The following is a 17924-nucleotide window of genomic DNA, read 5'->3' as shown; positions in this document are numbered from 1 at the left end:
TCATATTTTTAATTTGTGAGGAAGTCTTGATCCATTAATTAATTTTTTTGTATAATTGGATGACCTACTCTGGTTTACTATTTCTTTCATGATGGGATATTCATTGTTCAATATAAAAAATAAATAAAACTTTGATATGACTCAATGTAAGGTTTTTGGCTTCTTTTATCAAAAGTATGGTTCAAACTCCTTGAAAATCTAAAGTTTAATTATTTTCTAATAATTGAAATTGACACATAAAAGGCTGAACAAATTGTTTGTCATCAAAATGAGCCATAGTGGTAGAGACCTTTAAATTTTACAGAGGATGATTAGACAATATATTTTCAAATTAAATCTTTTTTGTCTGATTTTTTGGTGACCCTGAATTTTAAGTTTGAATAAATCAAAAATGATTATTATTCTACGGAAATTGAATTGGGACGCCTTCCTTGGATTGTTTGATTGATAGGTGGTATAGACCTAGAAGGAGATAACGTCATCAATTTGATCATATCACACATTTAAATGACTAGTTACTTTCTCCACGGCTTCCTTCATTAAACTGAAGCATGAATATCAAAAGTTGTATTGTAAGCAGTCACTGGAAATTTGGACTTCCATTATATTTCTGTGAGTATGTGTGTCTGAATTTTTTTTCTTCAAAAAATGCCATTTAAATTAAGAGAACATGGCTTAAGTTTTTAAGTTTTATTTGTTATCAAACTTTGTGCAGTTTTAAATAATGGAGAAACTATCAAATCTTTAGTAAAATACCATTTAGCTTGTAGTCATGTTATGTATTGCATCTGTTAAGGATGTTCACTGGTCATGTTCAGCAATTCTGTCAGATTTTTGGACTCCTCTGGTTTTTTCCATTTCATAGCATTAATATTTTTTGCTCAGTGACCATCACTTTTCTTTTCATAATTTCATTAAACACAACTTAAAATGTTATGTTAGCCAGGAACCTGTAGTCCAGTGGTTGTTTGTTTTTCATTTTTTTTTTAATATAGATTATGTCAAGTTTGCCTTATATGAGTAGTTTCACTTAAGTTATTTTGGGGCTTTTTGCAGCTTGTTTTATGGTATGTGTTTTGCCCATCTAGAAGACCATGTGGTGACCTTTAGTTTAAAAAAGTCATTGCTTTGCTTTTTATGAATGACAGTTTATTGTCAATGATACCACATCTCCTTTTTTTTTGGGGGGGGGGGGAGGGAGGTGGGTGGGGGAATTATTTATGAAATCCTTATTTCTTCAGTGATTTTAATAGATAAACCCCACTCAGACAAAACCTGTAAAAAATCTAGACAAATCCTTTTCCCACCAAAATTTCAGATGCTTATATCTCAAAAACAAGCACACTGACCCATCTGTTGTTTCTTATTTTATTGTTCTAACATGAAAGATCTAAAGATTTCACAACCATTTGGAATCCTTGTTATTCTTACATAAAGCACTGAATATCCTTAAGAGACACATGCAAATTAAGGCATGTTTTGACATAAACATGCTTACTGTTGGAGTTCACCATCTTTTTGGTAAATTGAAAAAAGTTTCAGCCATGGGCCTTTTTCATTTTCTTCTTCAGCTAATTAATTGTTTCTTCTGTTTGTTCATCAAATTTTGTTTAATTAATATGACAGCATTGAATTTATGGATATTGATTGACAATGCTGTTCTCAGTCTGTATGTAACCTATGGTGATTTTTAGTTGTAATGGAGCTCTTGCCCCGTCATGTGTAGTATAAATTGTTCAGTGATTCAGATTTTAGTGACAAACCAAATTTTATGATAAGGAATGTACGGAAAATGTAACCAATAAGTAATGAAGTGATGTCAATCTTTTATTATGATGTATATTATAATTTTAGAATAAATTTGAATTTATTATTTTATATATAAATCAAATTTGTCATTTAAAGTTTACAAGTCATACTGTTGAAAATGTAATTTTTCCTGATTTTAACATAAATCTCTCAAGTTCATATAATGCTGGGTGAAGAAACCTTAAAACCTATAACTTAATGACCCGACAAGTTAATATTGTAACCTTAATGAATGTAAGGGATGAATTCTAGTATTTTTGTCAAAGTTCATATACATATCTTTATTACAATCTAAACCAGAAAATAGACCCCTGCATTTTAAATTTTATTATTAAGATGACAAGCTTGATATACTTTGAAATTGAATCAGAAATTACAATTTGAAATATTTCAGTATACTATAGACTGTATTAACACGTAGTTTAATTCTGAATATAATAAAAAATCTACAGTATGGGGCAAATATTAAATAAAAAATCTACAGTATGGGGCAAATATTGAAAAAAAATCTACAGTATGGGGCAAATATTAAATAAAAAATCTACAGTATGGGGCAAATATTAATAAAAAAATCTACAGTATGGGGCAAATATTAAATAAAAAATCTACAGTATGGGGCAAATATTGATTAAAAAATCTACAGTATGGGGCAAATATTGATAAAAAATCTACTGTATGGGGCAAATATTGATAAAAAATCTACAGTATGGGGCAAATATTAAATAAAAAATCTACAGTATGGGGCAAATATTGATAAAAAATCTACAGTATGGGGCAAATATTAATAAAAAAATATACAGTATGGGGCAAATATTAATAAAAAAAATCTACAGTATGGGGCAAATATTAATAAAAAAATCTACAGTATGGGCCAAATATTAATAAAAAAATCTACAGTATGGGGCAAATATTGATAAAAAAAATCTATAGTATGGGGCAAATATTAAAAAAAAATCTACAGTATGGGGCAAATATTAATAAAAAATTAATACTTAATACTGGACTTTGTTTGCAGAGTTTTCTTTCCTTTGCTATTTGGTTAAAAGAGAAATTTGTTTCAAAAAAGAAATACCTTTGAAATCAGGAATGAACAACATAAAGCTTACTTCAGTGTAAGATAATTAGGACTGTGTTAGAATAAATAAATAATTGGTTTGATTTTTTTTTTCAAATTTCTCTCCCAGAAATGGTAACTCTGGAAGAGGTGATCTTCTTCCATGAACAAACTTTTTAGAAACACAATAAAAGTTTTATTTTAATTACTTTGCAATGGTTATGTCTCCTTTGAGAGCTGTTGGATGCTATGTTGTCTGTCTGTCTGTTGAAGATAATGCTGATTCTATAGCTCCTCTGTGTAACATTTCCCTCAGATAGAATTATTTGAAAGTTTGCAATGATAGAGGCCACAGTTTAGAATGTTTTGGTTACATGTTAGGATCTTAAACCTTCATTCCTCACAGTATTCTGTTAGTGGTGGAGCCCACCATATATATCTGACTTAAGAACATAGTGACTGGGCACTGGTTCTGAGTTACCTTATGATTACTCAGTCATGTCCAGACAAACTGTCCTTTTTAATATTGGCTCCAATAAACTAAAGTGACCAATCATTACATTTTATATTGAACATTTATATATCCATTAAACGAATATTTTTATGATGGCTAACTAATAATCTATAATTTGATAGAAAATTTAGTATGGCCATTCAGATTTAATGTGCAGATGACCTCAGTTGGTGGTCCAAATTATACAAATCTGAATTTAGCTTCTAAGGAGTGTATTGGTTCTGTTTACCCAACAGGCTGAGGGTAGTGTGGGTATAAGTCAACTAGCTTTAACTATACAGTCTCTACATATCATACATGTTTTTGAACATCTAATTGAATATTTTTAGCTTTATCATTATAGTCTGGTTCTTAGAAGGCTCTGTGATTAAACTAGCTCAGAAAGAGGCTGTTTCTTCTCTGGTTGACATTTTTGACATACTCCCAGTATTTACATTCTACTCTATGCTTTACTCTCCATGTTTTCATCACTAACCTTCGTAGTAAAGATATTTTACCCCTAGTTTCCACATCATTATAACTGTAGATCCTAAAGCACCACTACCACATCATTATAGCTATAGATGATATTCTAAGACCCCACTATCTACCATGTGTGTTGTATCAGATGAAGATGATGAATTGTTAGTATCATTTATAATTAAATGGAGACTTTAATTTGGTCATTAAGTGTTATATTATACAGTTAACAATGATTAATCTGATACTATGTGTATTGTTAGGTGGGCAATTTTATATTCTTCATGTCTTTGTAAAAAGATGCAAGTGTTCAACTTTGACTCTCAATTTTCTTCTGGTCAAAGTAGTTAAAATGAGAGCAGGATTCGAGTTCAGTCACGCTCATCTTACATTTTGTAAAAAAACTGTTTAAAAGTTCAGACATTTTTTACTTACATTGTAAGTCAAATGGTTAGTAGATGTGCTTCTGAGGAGTGGCCCTTCCAGTTTTTTTTTTCTGCCTGATGATAAGTTTTAATGTTATCAGGGTACTGAAAGTTTTTTTTTTTTTTAATCTGATCAAATATTCAGTTACTTTCCAGAAACCCTAAAAATTACAATTAAGGCGACCCAAGTACTTCAGTATTGGCACAGACAAATGTTGTTTTTCAATCTCAAAATCTTAAGGTGAAAATTTACATAACTTCCTAATGTTTAGCTATTATATGACTGAGAGTTTAATTCATCATGGTATTTCTGTATTGTTATGGTTATTGTAGTTAATTACATTTTAAAGAATCATCAGATTTAAGATCATCAATTATATTTTAAGTATGATGGATGAAGCCCATGGGAATTTGTTGGTGGACAAAAAGTTCTGCCAATAATAATAGTGTCAAACAGTTCAAATAGGAAATAGATACTTATGTGTTACTGTTGTTGTATTGCTCATGGCTGATTCAAAAGGAACTAATGCTTTCATAATAGTAAGAGAAAGATGTTTCTATGCTACAAAAAAAATCATTTTACCTGTACAATATGTATTTGAAACAGTTAGTGAACTCATACAATATTCATTAAATGGGTACTATATATTGGAGATGATGAAACGTGACAATCTCCTGTGTAGAGGTATTTAAGTCTACAATAAAGTACTCAGGACTGAACCTCATCTATTAATGTCAATTATTACATTAATATGCAAATTCTAGATGTGTTGTGCTCATGCCATGTGACAATTTTCTTATCCTGGCTCGCAAAGCTTGTTTGTGAAGTACTAAGCAGTTTAAAACAAAAAACTGCAGGAATATCATAATAAATGGAAAAATGTTAAGTTTTTAAAACAAAGAGAGAATTTGTTACTTACCATCGAAGAAGCTAGGAAGCACAAGGTTTTTTTATAACATTTTTTTATGTAATCAGAAGCATGAATTGCCTGAAGAGGTTTTGTGTAAGATCAGTTTTTGAAATAAAAATTATATGTTTGACTCATGACAAAGATTTTACAGAATGACTAAAAGATATATGAACCCCGTTCCTAGCCTATGGTTATAACAGCATGCATCAGATGTAATATTATCTTGTTTAACACACTTTTTATTACCTTGCCTTTTTTGGCAAATGGCCCTTGTAACTCACATATTGTCAAACTATATAGAATTTTACATGATGTAGAAACAAATTCCCTGTGACATGTGACATAAATTTGTCAATATGGACAAATATGATGTTACGATATCCTTTCTGTAATAAAACATTTGTTTATTATCAATTAAAGCTGGAAATATAATTTAACAAATTGATGGATGAGACTTTTAATTCTATTTTGTCATGTTTAGCTCATGGCTGTGTCTACATCACTTTAGCTTTAACATGTTGCATACAACTGAAGCAAAACTCAGCAGTTTTTCAGATGTCATTATAATCTTTTGCAGTCTCATTTACGGGTTGGTGTGTTATAGCGACATAGTGTGTTTTAATTAAGATATTCTGAACATATTCTGTGTATTATTAATTGGATTATACTATGTAACTGGTGAGTAGTTCTGGGCCAAAATTAAAAATAGAATATTGTTTAATTGAAGGTAATATGATCTTTTATATATCCATTTTAATTCAGAATATTTTGCTATTTTTATATAATAAATGATAACTGGAGCCAATTCTTTAAGCCTTTGGCTAAATGTTTAGACTTATTGCTTGTGTGAACATGCAGGTCAGTTTTCAAAATTAAACTTGCCATTTTTTTTTAAAGTCCAAGACAGTTTTAAATGACTGAATGGTTTTAGGTGTTACTTCTCTGATACATGTACATGTATTTTATTTGTTGATCAGTCATTATTGATCTTTATCACAAAAAGATTGTGAAGACTGATCATAAATTATTTAAATTGTTTGTTTGTTGTTCCCCTCCCCAGGGATCCACCTGGTCCAGACATGCTAATCCAATTAACAAGGGGAGAATAATTACTCCTGGCTAATTTAAACACAATAGTGTTCATATCAATTCTATATTAAAGTGTATATTTTGATTACATTTTAATTGTCTCCACTATATATTTGGCTATAACGAGGGATAGTTCCTCTTTTCATTGGTGGGTGTTTGACAATGGTAGTGTTCATTTGATGTATTTAGTGGGACATCTTGAATTTCAGTAGCAATTTAATTCTTGACTGATGTGTGAACAGACAATATTTAAGAATGTTGAAAAAAATATTAAGATTTTCAGTTTAATTTCTTTCTGCCTGTCTGGAATAGTTGATGTTTTTATATAGTTTTTTTAAAGGATTTTGGAAAAGCTTTGAAAGGTATGTCCTACTTATACATAAAGGCAGGAAAACCTGGATTCAGATATTTTAAAAGGTGGGGAGGGGGTTGTAGGGTATTGTTTGTAATTTGTCGGAAAATGTGCATGATATTAACAAAAACTTTCCAAAAATGGAGGTACAGCATGGAGTTGCCTCTCATAGGAACAAGGTCCTATTTATATATTGAATACTTTCCTGGTTTGACCTTATGACAGAGAGATTGAGATATCAGTTTGGTCATTGATCAACTGGAGACTCTGATTTGATTTGTCATAAACGGCCATTACCGTCCACTATGATTTATCTGAACAAATTTTTGTAATTTAGACAATTGTTACACACTGGTGAAATTTGGTCTAAATTCTCATTACAGAGCATTAACAAAGCTCAAGATGGACCTCTGTAATTTAGCTATAGAGAACTTTTAACTTTACAAGACATTAGTGGATAATTATTGCTACAGATCTGAAGGGGATGAAATTATTTAACATTAAGAGTTATTTCAATGCATTGGTGCACATGGCAATTAAGAAAATAGGTCAGGAAAATGATTAAATGTGATTAAGAAGTGTCTTGCTAAGCCTGTGTTGTGCTGATTTCTGGTGATATTTGAGAATCTATAATAGATTGGAAGTTAATTCCTTTCATTGAGGTAATTTTTTTTATTAATAATTAATTATCATAAAAGTACTTTAATTGTTAAAAAATAAATGAGCTGAAAAAGAAATTCAGTTTTCATTTTTGTTTTTCTCTTTGAAATTTTGCCACAAGATGTTCAGAGCTGAGTTAGTTGAATTTTCATTTTTACCATTTAATTTTAGATGATCTTTAAAACAATTCCATTTATAGACCTCCTACAGCTGATCTTTGTATTAATGAAATGTTTGATTAGGTATTTGAACTTACTGAAATTACAAAAATAATTATTTTCAGTATTAAATTTCAAGTATGCCTTATTGACAGAAGATGTATAACTAGGCCTTTCTTCAAAAAGTAAATGCTTCCAAATCCGTAGCTTGACTTTCTTCAGAAGAAGGGTCGATATACTCAGCAAATATTTAAACTAGTAGTGAAATAATGTTAACGTGAGATTTCTTCAAGTGATACTTTACTTTATATGTGTGTTTTAAGTTTTAATTGAATTATTGACCTATTGAATCATAATCTTTACTTTGTAGAAATTGAAGAACAAATTGTTTCTTTTTATTGAGAAAAAGGGAGGTTAAATGTATTTTAACTGAAGTGAGCAAATAATCCAGAACTTGTACCGCTGGTCATGAACCAGTTTCTTGACATTTTTGTTGGAATTTTTATTTGAAACTTTTTTTTATACAAAGCTTTTAATTGGAAATTGTAGTAACAATATGGCCATGCAATCTTATAGAGATCAATATAAAATTACTGTTTGTTCTTTTGTCCAAAGGTTTCTTTCATGCACCCTGAATTCTTCATCAAAAACAGGACTACTGGGGTGGAAATTTTGAAATTTGAAAGGGTGTATGTGTGTGTAGAGAGAGAGGGTGTCCAGTGGCTGGTATTTGCTCATTTAAGCCCACATAAGGCAAGGAAATAATTAAATTTGCCAACAACAAAAAAGGGGGGATTCCAACGCAGGGAGAACCTAGCCCCCATCCCAGATCTGCCACTGGACCATTTGTCATAACCATATTGATGCATTTTATAATTTTTATGTACTTGTATGAAAATCAAAGTCTTCTGATGATGTTTGCTGTGTTATAATTTGTGATGACATGAAAAGAAATACTGTCTACAAAAGATCAATACTTGACACTTTCACAAAACGTACAACAAAATACATTTACTCATTGAATTCTTTCAGGTGTCTCCCAATACAAGGGATATCCTGTAACAGATGATATTTGTATTTCTAAGTCAACATTTTCCTTAAAACAAACATCCCCCTTCAAAATACTAACAGGAGCTGGTATTTGCACACTTGAAGGGGGGATAATCCTATTTGAACAAAGTTGTAAATAAATTAATTGACATTATGTAGCTTTCACACCTCTCCACAATACCAGTTTATATAGAGCTATTATTTGGGTAACAGAATAAAAGTCTGGTTTGAACCATCTATATGCTGTCTTTGTTGTCAAAGTTTGTTCTCAATCAGGGGTAGAAATATCAGCTTATCAAAATGTTTACTCTGCTAATGTGTCCAAGTTGATTTAAATGGCCGCCTCTATATTTCATTGGTTGGTTGATGTAATGGGTGGCCTCATGACTGTATTGATACAAAATGATACAGTAGCATTATTACAACACTTTCCTTTTAAACTTTAAATGACAACGTTAATTTTTCATGACTTCTATTTTCCAGTGTCATTTGTATAAAGTAGTGACTGTTAGTTCAGGAAGATTAACGATTACCGATCATAAAGATGATATTTTCAGTGGAATATAAACTGATTACAGAATTCTATTAGGTATGTTATATAAGCATAGAGAAGTCTGTTATTATTTGTACAGTAATTTAGAATTTTTTTATTTTCTGCCTTGGGAATAAATATGACTTTTTCAAATAACATATTTTTTTTTACTAAATACATTGTATCACTAGCCCTGGGATAACAGGAAATGGAAATTTTAGAGTCCTATTTTTCTGGTATTTGTTGGCTTATTGAAATCGTGACCTTCTTGTATGATTTATTTTATATATTTATTTTTTTTTCTTAGTATAAGTTGAATAGTTTGTATCATACCTATTTAGAGAATTCAAAAACAAACCTTGGCTTACCTGCTTAATTTTATTATTATTTTATGAATTTTTTGGTAATTGAAGGGATTTTACTCTGGGTGTTTATTAGCAGTTAATTGTCATCATTTCGATATATTTTTGTCTTATAGTGCAAAATGTTTATATTAGCATAGTGAAGCATTTTGCAATATTTGATAAAAGGCATCTGAAGGTTATAAGAACACTTTTTTTTACACATCCTTTCATAATTAGAAATTTCAATTTTCATTCTTTTTATTTTATTGAAATTTTCTAAGTAGTGAATAGAAGTTATTTTGATTTTCTGAGAATTTTAGGTAATATTATTGGAAGTTAACTTACAAATTATCATTCTGCCCCTAAAACAAATTGAATGCATTTTTCAAATAAAAAAAATGTCATTCTTACAAGATGTTGGTATATTTGTATGTTAATAAATAGCAAACAAAAAGGGGCTAGATATGCTTTGGTCAGTTTATTCAAGGATTGTTTTTAATTTTTGACCAAGTAATGTGAAATAACCACATTTTGGGCTGTTTACACTTCAAGAACAGCAAAGCGATTTATGAACAAGTGCATTAACTGCCCCAAAGTTGGTTATGTGAACATAACTTTGTCAAATATTAAAAGTAGTCCTTAGAATTTAATGTCTAATCAATTAAAGTGAAAAAACAAAAGGATTCATCTCTTCATCAGAGCCTTATTTAGTTTGGAATTAATTGAATTTTGGACTGTGGACTGATCCATGTTTATGATATCACAGTATCAAGTTAGTTTATGGAAAATAACCTATTTTGCCCAGATGTCAAATAAACAATCGAATTAGATTATATTAATTTGTTGGGGTTTTTTTTTAATTTATTTTAACCTTTACTTTAGAATGTTTAACTGATGAAAAATAAAATACAAAATTATGAAACAATGTAATTTTTTGTTTCACAAGTTGGTATCACTTTCTAGAAATTCAAAATACATTCTGGTTTCCCAGCAGTGTCTTGATATTCTTTTTGGGTGGTAAAATTGATAAAACAATGTAATTTTCTGATTGTTTAACTTCCATATTCATTTTATAAATGTTAAATTTTAAACTGGAAGGTATGAATAATTAGATTAGCAGTATTTTATCACAAGTTAAGATTAAATGAGGTGATATTATCTCACTCCATAGAATAACATGTTTGTACAGAGTTATCTCCCATTGATAAATCACAAACTTAGATAATTTAAGGATTACTTTAATGACAAACTTAAATAAAAACTTGTAATAAAATGCCAGCTTCTGTTTGATAAATTGATATATGAGGATCAAAGGGATCTGATATGTTGATGTTGGGTTTATGGAGGGGGAAGGAATTCTGGAGATTTTTTAAAACCCACTTTATTGGGTAAATTTCAGTTGCAGCCCAATTTGAAGCTGTATCTTTTACAAAATTGCCAACACCAAATATAATGTTTTTCTCTTTCTTTTTTTATGTGTTGCATGAAAACTGATGACAAAGTTTAAATAATTAGTCAAGTTTGAAAAATAACTTTTTTTATGAGACATACATATATATGTGGAGAAATGCATGTACAAAAATATTTTGTTGCTCAAATATTGGGCTTCATATTTTAAATTTAAAAAAAAAAACTGCCATTAAGTAACTAATTTTTTTACACAAATTCCTTGAAAACTATATGGAAAATTATTTTGTGGCATCACTATGACACAGTCATGATAGAAGGACTTATCATTTCTATAAACTAGGGTCCAGATGTAGTCATGCCAAATGTAGATGTTTTGTAAGTTACAATATCACAATATGCCCTAAATTATTGTTGGTTTATCTACCCCTTTAATTTGCAGGAAAATATACAAAAGTCATGATTTGACTTTGGAAATTTTTTGGATTTAAAAAAACAGGGAAAAAAATTGTACAACTAACCCCTACTAAGGGTGTTAACTAACCATATCCCTTAACCATGCTAGCATGACTAACCCCTTAGTAAGGATTTGATTTACAAATCATGTTTATTACATATTACAAATCATGTTTATTACATATTACAAATCATGTTTATTACATATTACAAATCTTCTTTATTACTCATTTTCTGTATTCCAAAATAAATTCCAAATCCAAATGATAACCTATTAATTTTTTGGTCTTGCCAAAATGATGATAATCACTTTTTCAACTTAAATAGGATTGTTGTTACTTATTGTTTCTCTATGCTGTATGACACTACTAGAAATGGAAACTATTTGAAACAGTTGTTGGAGTAATCATTTGGATACATCATCAAAATTATTGGAAAAAATCAAGATAATAATTTTGACCATTAACCCCTCCTCACTTTAATGTCATGTCATTTGCATTTTATGAATGACAGTGCATTAAACAGATTGCTGTAGTAATACTATCACATATTTCCGTGCTGATTGCTGTAGTAATACTATCACATATTTCCGTGATGATTGCTGTAGTAATACTATCACATATTTCCGTGATGATTGCTGTAGTAATACTATCACATATTTCTTCGATGATTGCTGTAGTAATACTATCACATATTTCTTTGATGATTGCTGTAGTAATACTATCTCATATTTCCGTGATGATAGATATATTTGTATTGGTTTATTTCAATAAATTCTGTATGATTTATCTCTGATAAAACTGATGACAAGACAATTTCTTGACTTTTTAATTAAATATTTCTTTCTTTATGTCATGTTTATTGATAAAACAATGGGTAATATAGCCATGCATTCCAGGACCTTCCCAGTCAAAGGGGGTCAAACAGTAATCTGTGAGGACTACTTCACGCTATTTCATATGTCTATAATAATGCTCTCATCAATATACAGATAAACTTGTTTAAATAAGAATCAACCTTATAAGATTCATCTAATTAATACTGTGACACAAAGTAAGGAACCTGCTGTTCAATTACCTCAGGACAGTATTCAATAACCTCAGTTCTGATCTACAGAGGATTTTAATAGCGATAAATCAAAATTGAATACGACAGTTGTTATGAATAATATTTGTGATGGTACATTGTATCAATATTCTAACTGACAGTTAGGTCAAGGAAAAAAAAACATGTTTTGAAAAAGCCTCTGAACAAATTTAGGAAAAATAAATTTTATGTAAATGACAGTATTTTTATATTAGAGAAGGATAATCTCAACTGATTGACACAAATCAGCTTGATTTAAAAATTTTGTGTGGTGTTCAAGTTCCCATAATCTAGAAGAGCAAATGGTTAAGGCCATACAATGTACCCCTGCTGAACACCTATAGGCTATCTATAACAGACCAAATACTTCATTATAAGGCCTGGTACTCTGGGTGATGATCTTTGTTGAGAAGTATGGCATCATAGATATTTTATCAATATGACAATAACATTAGGGTTATATTGACAAATAAGACAGATGACCTGTTGAGATAGAGATCTGTACTGGAGACAGGATAGTCTCCCCTTATCTGTGATGGGAAAGTGTTGTGTTGATTATAACAGATAGATTTAATGAGATCAAACACTGCAGTATCTAGAATTTGGAGTACATGTACTTCAAGTTGATAAACTTGCACTTGTTTGAATATAGTGATAGTGAATTAAGTACATTTAGGTTATAAAAAGAAAGGAAATGTTCATTGTTTAAAAGAACTTTGAAGCAAAAAAGCAAAAAAAAACATTTCAACAAGTATCAGATTGGTTAAACACCATGGAAGTTGGAATCTTGTCCTAATTACCAGTAGCTCTAAGTCAGTTACAAATGTATTTGCATTAGCATTTTGGTGTCAAAAATAACAGCCAGTTCCAGAAAATATTTTGATTTTATAAAGCCTGACTAAGAACTGGGATGACCTGTGGTTTAATTCCTTTAGTTCTCAGTAATCATTTCCCTTTAAATATAAATTGTATTTTAACATCTATGTGTTAAATGATTAAGTGGTTACTATTTGTGTTTCCTCAGTAATCATAATTTTATTTATAAAGATTTTGTCAATAGGAAAAATATTTAAAGCGTATTAAAAAGTATATAAAATATTACTATAATGATCTATCATTAGGTTCATTTTAGTATAGTGTGATTGTTACTGTCCATTTGGGTAATTGACTCCTCTGAAAACCTCTCCCTCTTTGAAAAGATGGAATGTAAACCAAAATTTTTCTGAAATCAGCTTTTATTTTATGTAATATTTGTACTTACCATGTTATTATCAATAAAAAAAATGTATGATATTTTTTTCTTTGATTTTTTAAAAAATTTGATCAGAATTTCATAAGGAATGCTCTTCATAGTTGACAATTTTATCTTTCAATAACAAAAAGAAAAGGATCCATTGATGCAAGATTTCAGTAGTGTGAATTTTTTACCCATATTATTTGACATATTTATCTGTTTCAGATAAAATAAATACTTCAGTGTTGAACTGAAATAATGAAGAAACCCACAGACAATATGATACTGTACATTATCATTGGACTACTTTACCTTACAAACATTTGTCATGGAGAAAACATTAACTTCCAGATAATGGAAGAAATGCCACTGGATACATTAGTGGGCAATCTAGCTACAAGTAGTGGATTTGGTGCAAATATGTCGACTCAGGAATTTGATAATCTTAGATATACCTTTCTTGATAAAACAGATATTGAGAATTTGTTCATAATCAATGACAAAACAGGAGATTTACGGACTAAGATCCAGATAGATAGGGAGAGTGTCTGTGACTTTGGAGATACTTGTGTTCTGACATTTGACATAGTCATTAGATCTATAACTGTGCCATCCATATTTAGAATCTATTCTGTTCATGTCACAGTAGAAGACAAAAATGACCATACACCAGTTTTCCCTTCGAATATCATAGATCTACAGATACAAGAGTCGGCCACTGCAGGAACTACTTTAACACTTGATGATGCAAATGATGGTGATTCTAGTTCACAATACTCAGTTCAAAGTTATGAAATTGTTCCACACAATGGTCCTTTCTATCTTGATGCTCAGCCAAAGGTGGATGGTGGTTTTTGGTTGAATCTTGTGCTACAGCAGACTTTAGATCGTGAACAGACAGATAGTTACCACCTAAAAATCATAGCTAAAGATGGTGGCACTCCATCAAATGCTGGCACAGCTACTGTAACTATTGAAGTTCTGGATGATAATGATAACTCTCCTGTCTTTGTTCAAAGCATATATAACATAAGCATTGCAGAAGGGACAAGTCAAGGGGCAGATATCCTCGCTGTTTCTGCAACAGATAAGGATATTGGCAAAAACGGGAAAGTTATTTATAGCTTTAGTTCTCGTCAGTCTGGACTTGATTCTATAAACAGTCTCTTTGCAATCAATAAAACTACTGGATTCGTATCTGTGATTGGAAATATTGTTTATGAAGCTGGAAAAAAATTCAAAATTTACATAGATGCAAGTGATCAGGGGAGATCACCCAAAAGTTCTCAAGCCACTGTATACATTAACATTTTGGATACTGGTAACAACAAACCAGAACTTAGAATCAATTTCCTGTTACCTGGTGGAAATGGTGTGGTTAACATTTCTGAATCCACAAATATTGCATCTGTGGTAGCATCATTGAGTGTTGAGGACTCTGACACAGGACCAAATGGGAATGTTACATGTAGTATATCTGGAGAATTTCTTTCTCTTCAGCCAATTACAAATAAGAAAGGATATCTTGTGGTTATTAGGAAGAAGTTTGACCGTGAAACTCAGGATTATCATAATATACTGGTTACCTGTGAAGACCAGGGGTCACCAGTCAAAAGCTCCACCAAGACTTTCAATGTCAGAGTTCTAGATGATAATGACTGTGCTCCTGAATTCTTGTCTACAAATTATTTTGCCTCAGTTGATGAAAATAATTCACCAGGAACTCTTATCACAAAAGTTTCTGCCAGAGATGATGACCTCAGTCCAAATAACATGGTACAATATTTCTTGGATAATGACTCTGAAGACAGATTTTCTATAAACTCAATTTCTGGAGTTGTGACGGCAAACAAACCCTTAGACCGTGAAACTGCAGAAGTATACAAGTTTACTGTCCTTGCTGTTGACAGTGGAAATCCACCACTGACTGGCACTGGGTCTGTAATTCTAACTGTCAAAGACATGAATGACAATGCTCCATACTTTGATGTTCAGTTTTATCAGTTTTTTGTTGAAGAGAATAGTGACACCAAAAACTCCATTGGGACTGTCAGTGCTTTTGATAAAGATCAGAAAGGAACAGATAATTCTGACATTTTATTTTCTCTTGCTCCTGGTTCTAGTGTGCCCTTTATCGTCTATCCACAAGGAAATATTTTTACCACCATGAAACTTGACAGAGAACAGCAAAGTAGTTACCAGTTCAAGGTTGTTGCTAAGGATCAGGGGTCACCACAGAGGTCAGCTTCTATTGTTGTTAGGGTTTATGTTATTGATGACAATGACAACAGACCCAATATAACATACCCAACTAATACCAACAATACCGTTAGAATACCATATTCTGTTGATATCGGTACCTTTATAACACAAGTAAAAGCACATGATGTGGATGAGGTTGGCCGTAATAGTCAGCTGACTTACAATATTACAACGGGTAATGAAGGCAATGTGTTCATAATGGAGTCCACAAACGGGAAGTTATACCTGCGGAAAACTGTTCCACTGATCTCTGACAAAACATACCCACTCAATATTGAGGTCAGTGACAATGGCAGTAATAGGAGGTTAAAAAGTTCTGCTGTTTTAAAAATAACTCTGGTTTTTACTAATTCTTCTACCAGTCCTTTTAAATCAGAAAGTGGAAATGGGAGCAGAAACATGATGATATCTATAGTAGTTGTGGCTCTGACAATTGTCATATCAGCTGCAATGATCGCCATTATATTGGTTCTACGATATAAAGACAGGCGAGATAAGGCACTGAATCAAAAACCTATGACATTCTCTCAGATCACACCTCAGTCAAAAGTAGCAATGAATGGATTGGCAGGAAATAAAGACTTAGAGATAAAGAAGAAGAAAGAAGTCAGCTTCTCCATCGATGATGATTCAGAAAACATGGAGTTGTGTAATACCAGTTCTACAAACTCTGTCTTCAATGATTTTGAGGTAAGCTTTTCACCAATTTACACAAAAAAAATAAAACAAATGCTGGAATAATGAGTGATATATATAAATCAAGTCCAATTTTGTTCCTTATACAATTTTCACTTCTTGAGTTATTGTCGTTGATGGATAAACAAAATAATATAGATTACGCCCCCACTCAACAGACTTTTTTTAGAATCACCTTGTTTGTCCATCTGAATTTCATCATGAACTGATTTCAAATTTGGAATGTTGCTTCATATAGATGGAGTATACATTGTAAGTGTTTTGGTTTTGGGCATGTATCAACTTACTGTACAAGTGAGGTTATACTTAGCATAAAATGTGCAGCTTCATATTTGTGTTCTGTCACTGTCGATTACTTGAGAATGGTAGATTAAGAAAAAGGACAATGTTATTCAGTACAAGACTGTAAAGCTTTTTAAGAAAGTTTGCCATCACCTTTCCTCAGATCTTCTTCAGATATTTCACTGTATATACTTTGTTTGCTTTTGTTTATTTATAAAGATCAGACACTTTGTATGAAGAGGTGTTTGGTTGAAAATGACTATGTTTGTGTAAATGTGTGTAAATAAAGTGACATCAAACATAAGTAAAATGAAGTTGTATGGTATATACTGATGGCTAACAGTGTTTTGTTTCAGAAACCACATGATAAGTATAGAATAAAGAGAGATAGATACCATGTAGAACTCCCAGATCATAAGGTTGGTATGTATATCAATGAAGGATGCACTATTCATGGATTCTAACTTTTATGGTTTTTGCAAACTTTTCCTGTGATCTTTGAATTTTGCGACTTGTTTTGCCTACTATGTTTTCAAAATTAAATGTATTTTTGAAGTTGAATTTGGATACCCATTTTTTATATATTTATTTTTTGCAGAACTGCAGAAACTGTAGTTTGTTTTCACAAAATGTTTGATAACAACAAATTGATTGCTGCAAAACTTATTCACAAAAATGTAATGAGAACATATTATTTAAAAAGTGCTGGTCTGCAAATTATCCAGCATGTAATTTGGGAGCAATCTATCAACCTGTTAATCCTAGAGCTGCTTGGGAGTTCTGAGAATTAAATGACATTATTTGCATGAATATAATAAGACAGCAATGGATCAAACTGTTTTATTTACATTAGTATCTTTCTGGCTGAAAGTGCCTTTCTTTGGTAATTATAGATTTTTAATGAATAATGTATAAGTTTACACCAATCCTGTAAGTCGTAATAAGTGGGTTCTGGGGATACCTTTATACATGGGGAGTTTATTTCTTCTTCAGGTAAAATAAAGGTGATGAACTGTTTATTTTCTAAATAAATAATTGTTACTTGCATGCATGAAAAATCAGTATATTTCAAAGGTAGTTTTAGTAGAGGTTAAATTTGCGTGTTTTATAGTTGGTAAAAAGTGAGTTATCTAGTTGTCTCTAT

General features: G+C 31.0%; 1 protein-coding gene across 12 annotated transcripts in view; it reads left to right on the top strand.

Annotated features, from left to right (window-relative positions):
* The window catches only part of LOC148604085 (protocadherin-11 X-linked-like), a 42124-nt gene that overhangs the window by 22961 nt on the left and 1239 nt on the right, over positions 1–17924 (top strand). For 10 of the 12 annotated variants that reach the window (XM_088547769.1, XM_088547763.1, XM_088547761.1 and 7 more), the window contains 3 exons: positions 8965–9070; positions 13766–16492; positions 17137–17199. In XM_088547769.1, coding sequence (XP_088403895.1) covers positions 13799–16492; positions 17137–17199 — 2757 coding nt within the window. In that variant the 5' untranslated portion in view covers positions 8965–9070; positions 13766–13798. Of the gene's footprint in view, positions 1–526; positions 613–8812; positions 9071–13765; positions 16493–17136; positions 17200–17924 lie in introns of those variants that run through there. The other 2 variants (XM_088547772.1, XM_088547771.1) reach the window with 2 other exon arrangements.

Source organism: Perna viridis, chromosome 10, assembly GCF_037379345.1.
Source record: "Perna viridis isolate PV_CMFRI_1.1 ecotype Kerala chromosome 10, ASM3737934v1, whole genome shotgun sequence".
NCBI lineage: Eukaryota > Metazoa > Mollusca > Bivalvia > Mytilida > Mytilidae > Perna > Perna viridis.
The sequence above is the reverse complement of the archived record's forward strand: the minus strand, read 5'-3'. Positions and strand labels throughout refer to the sequence as shown.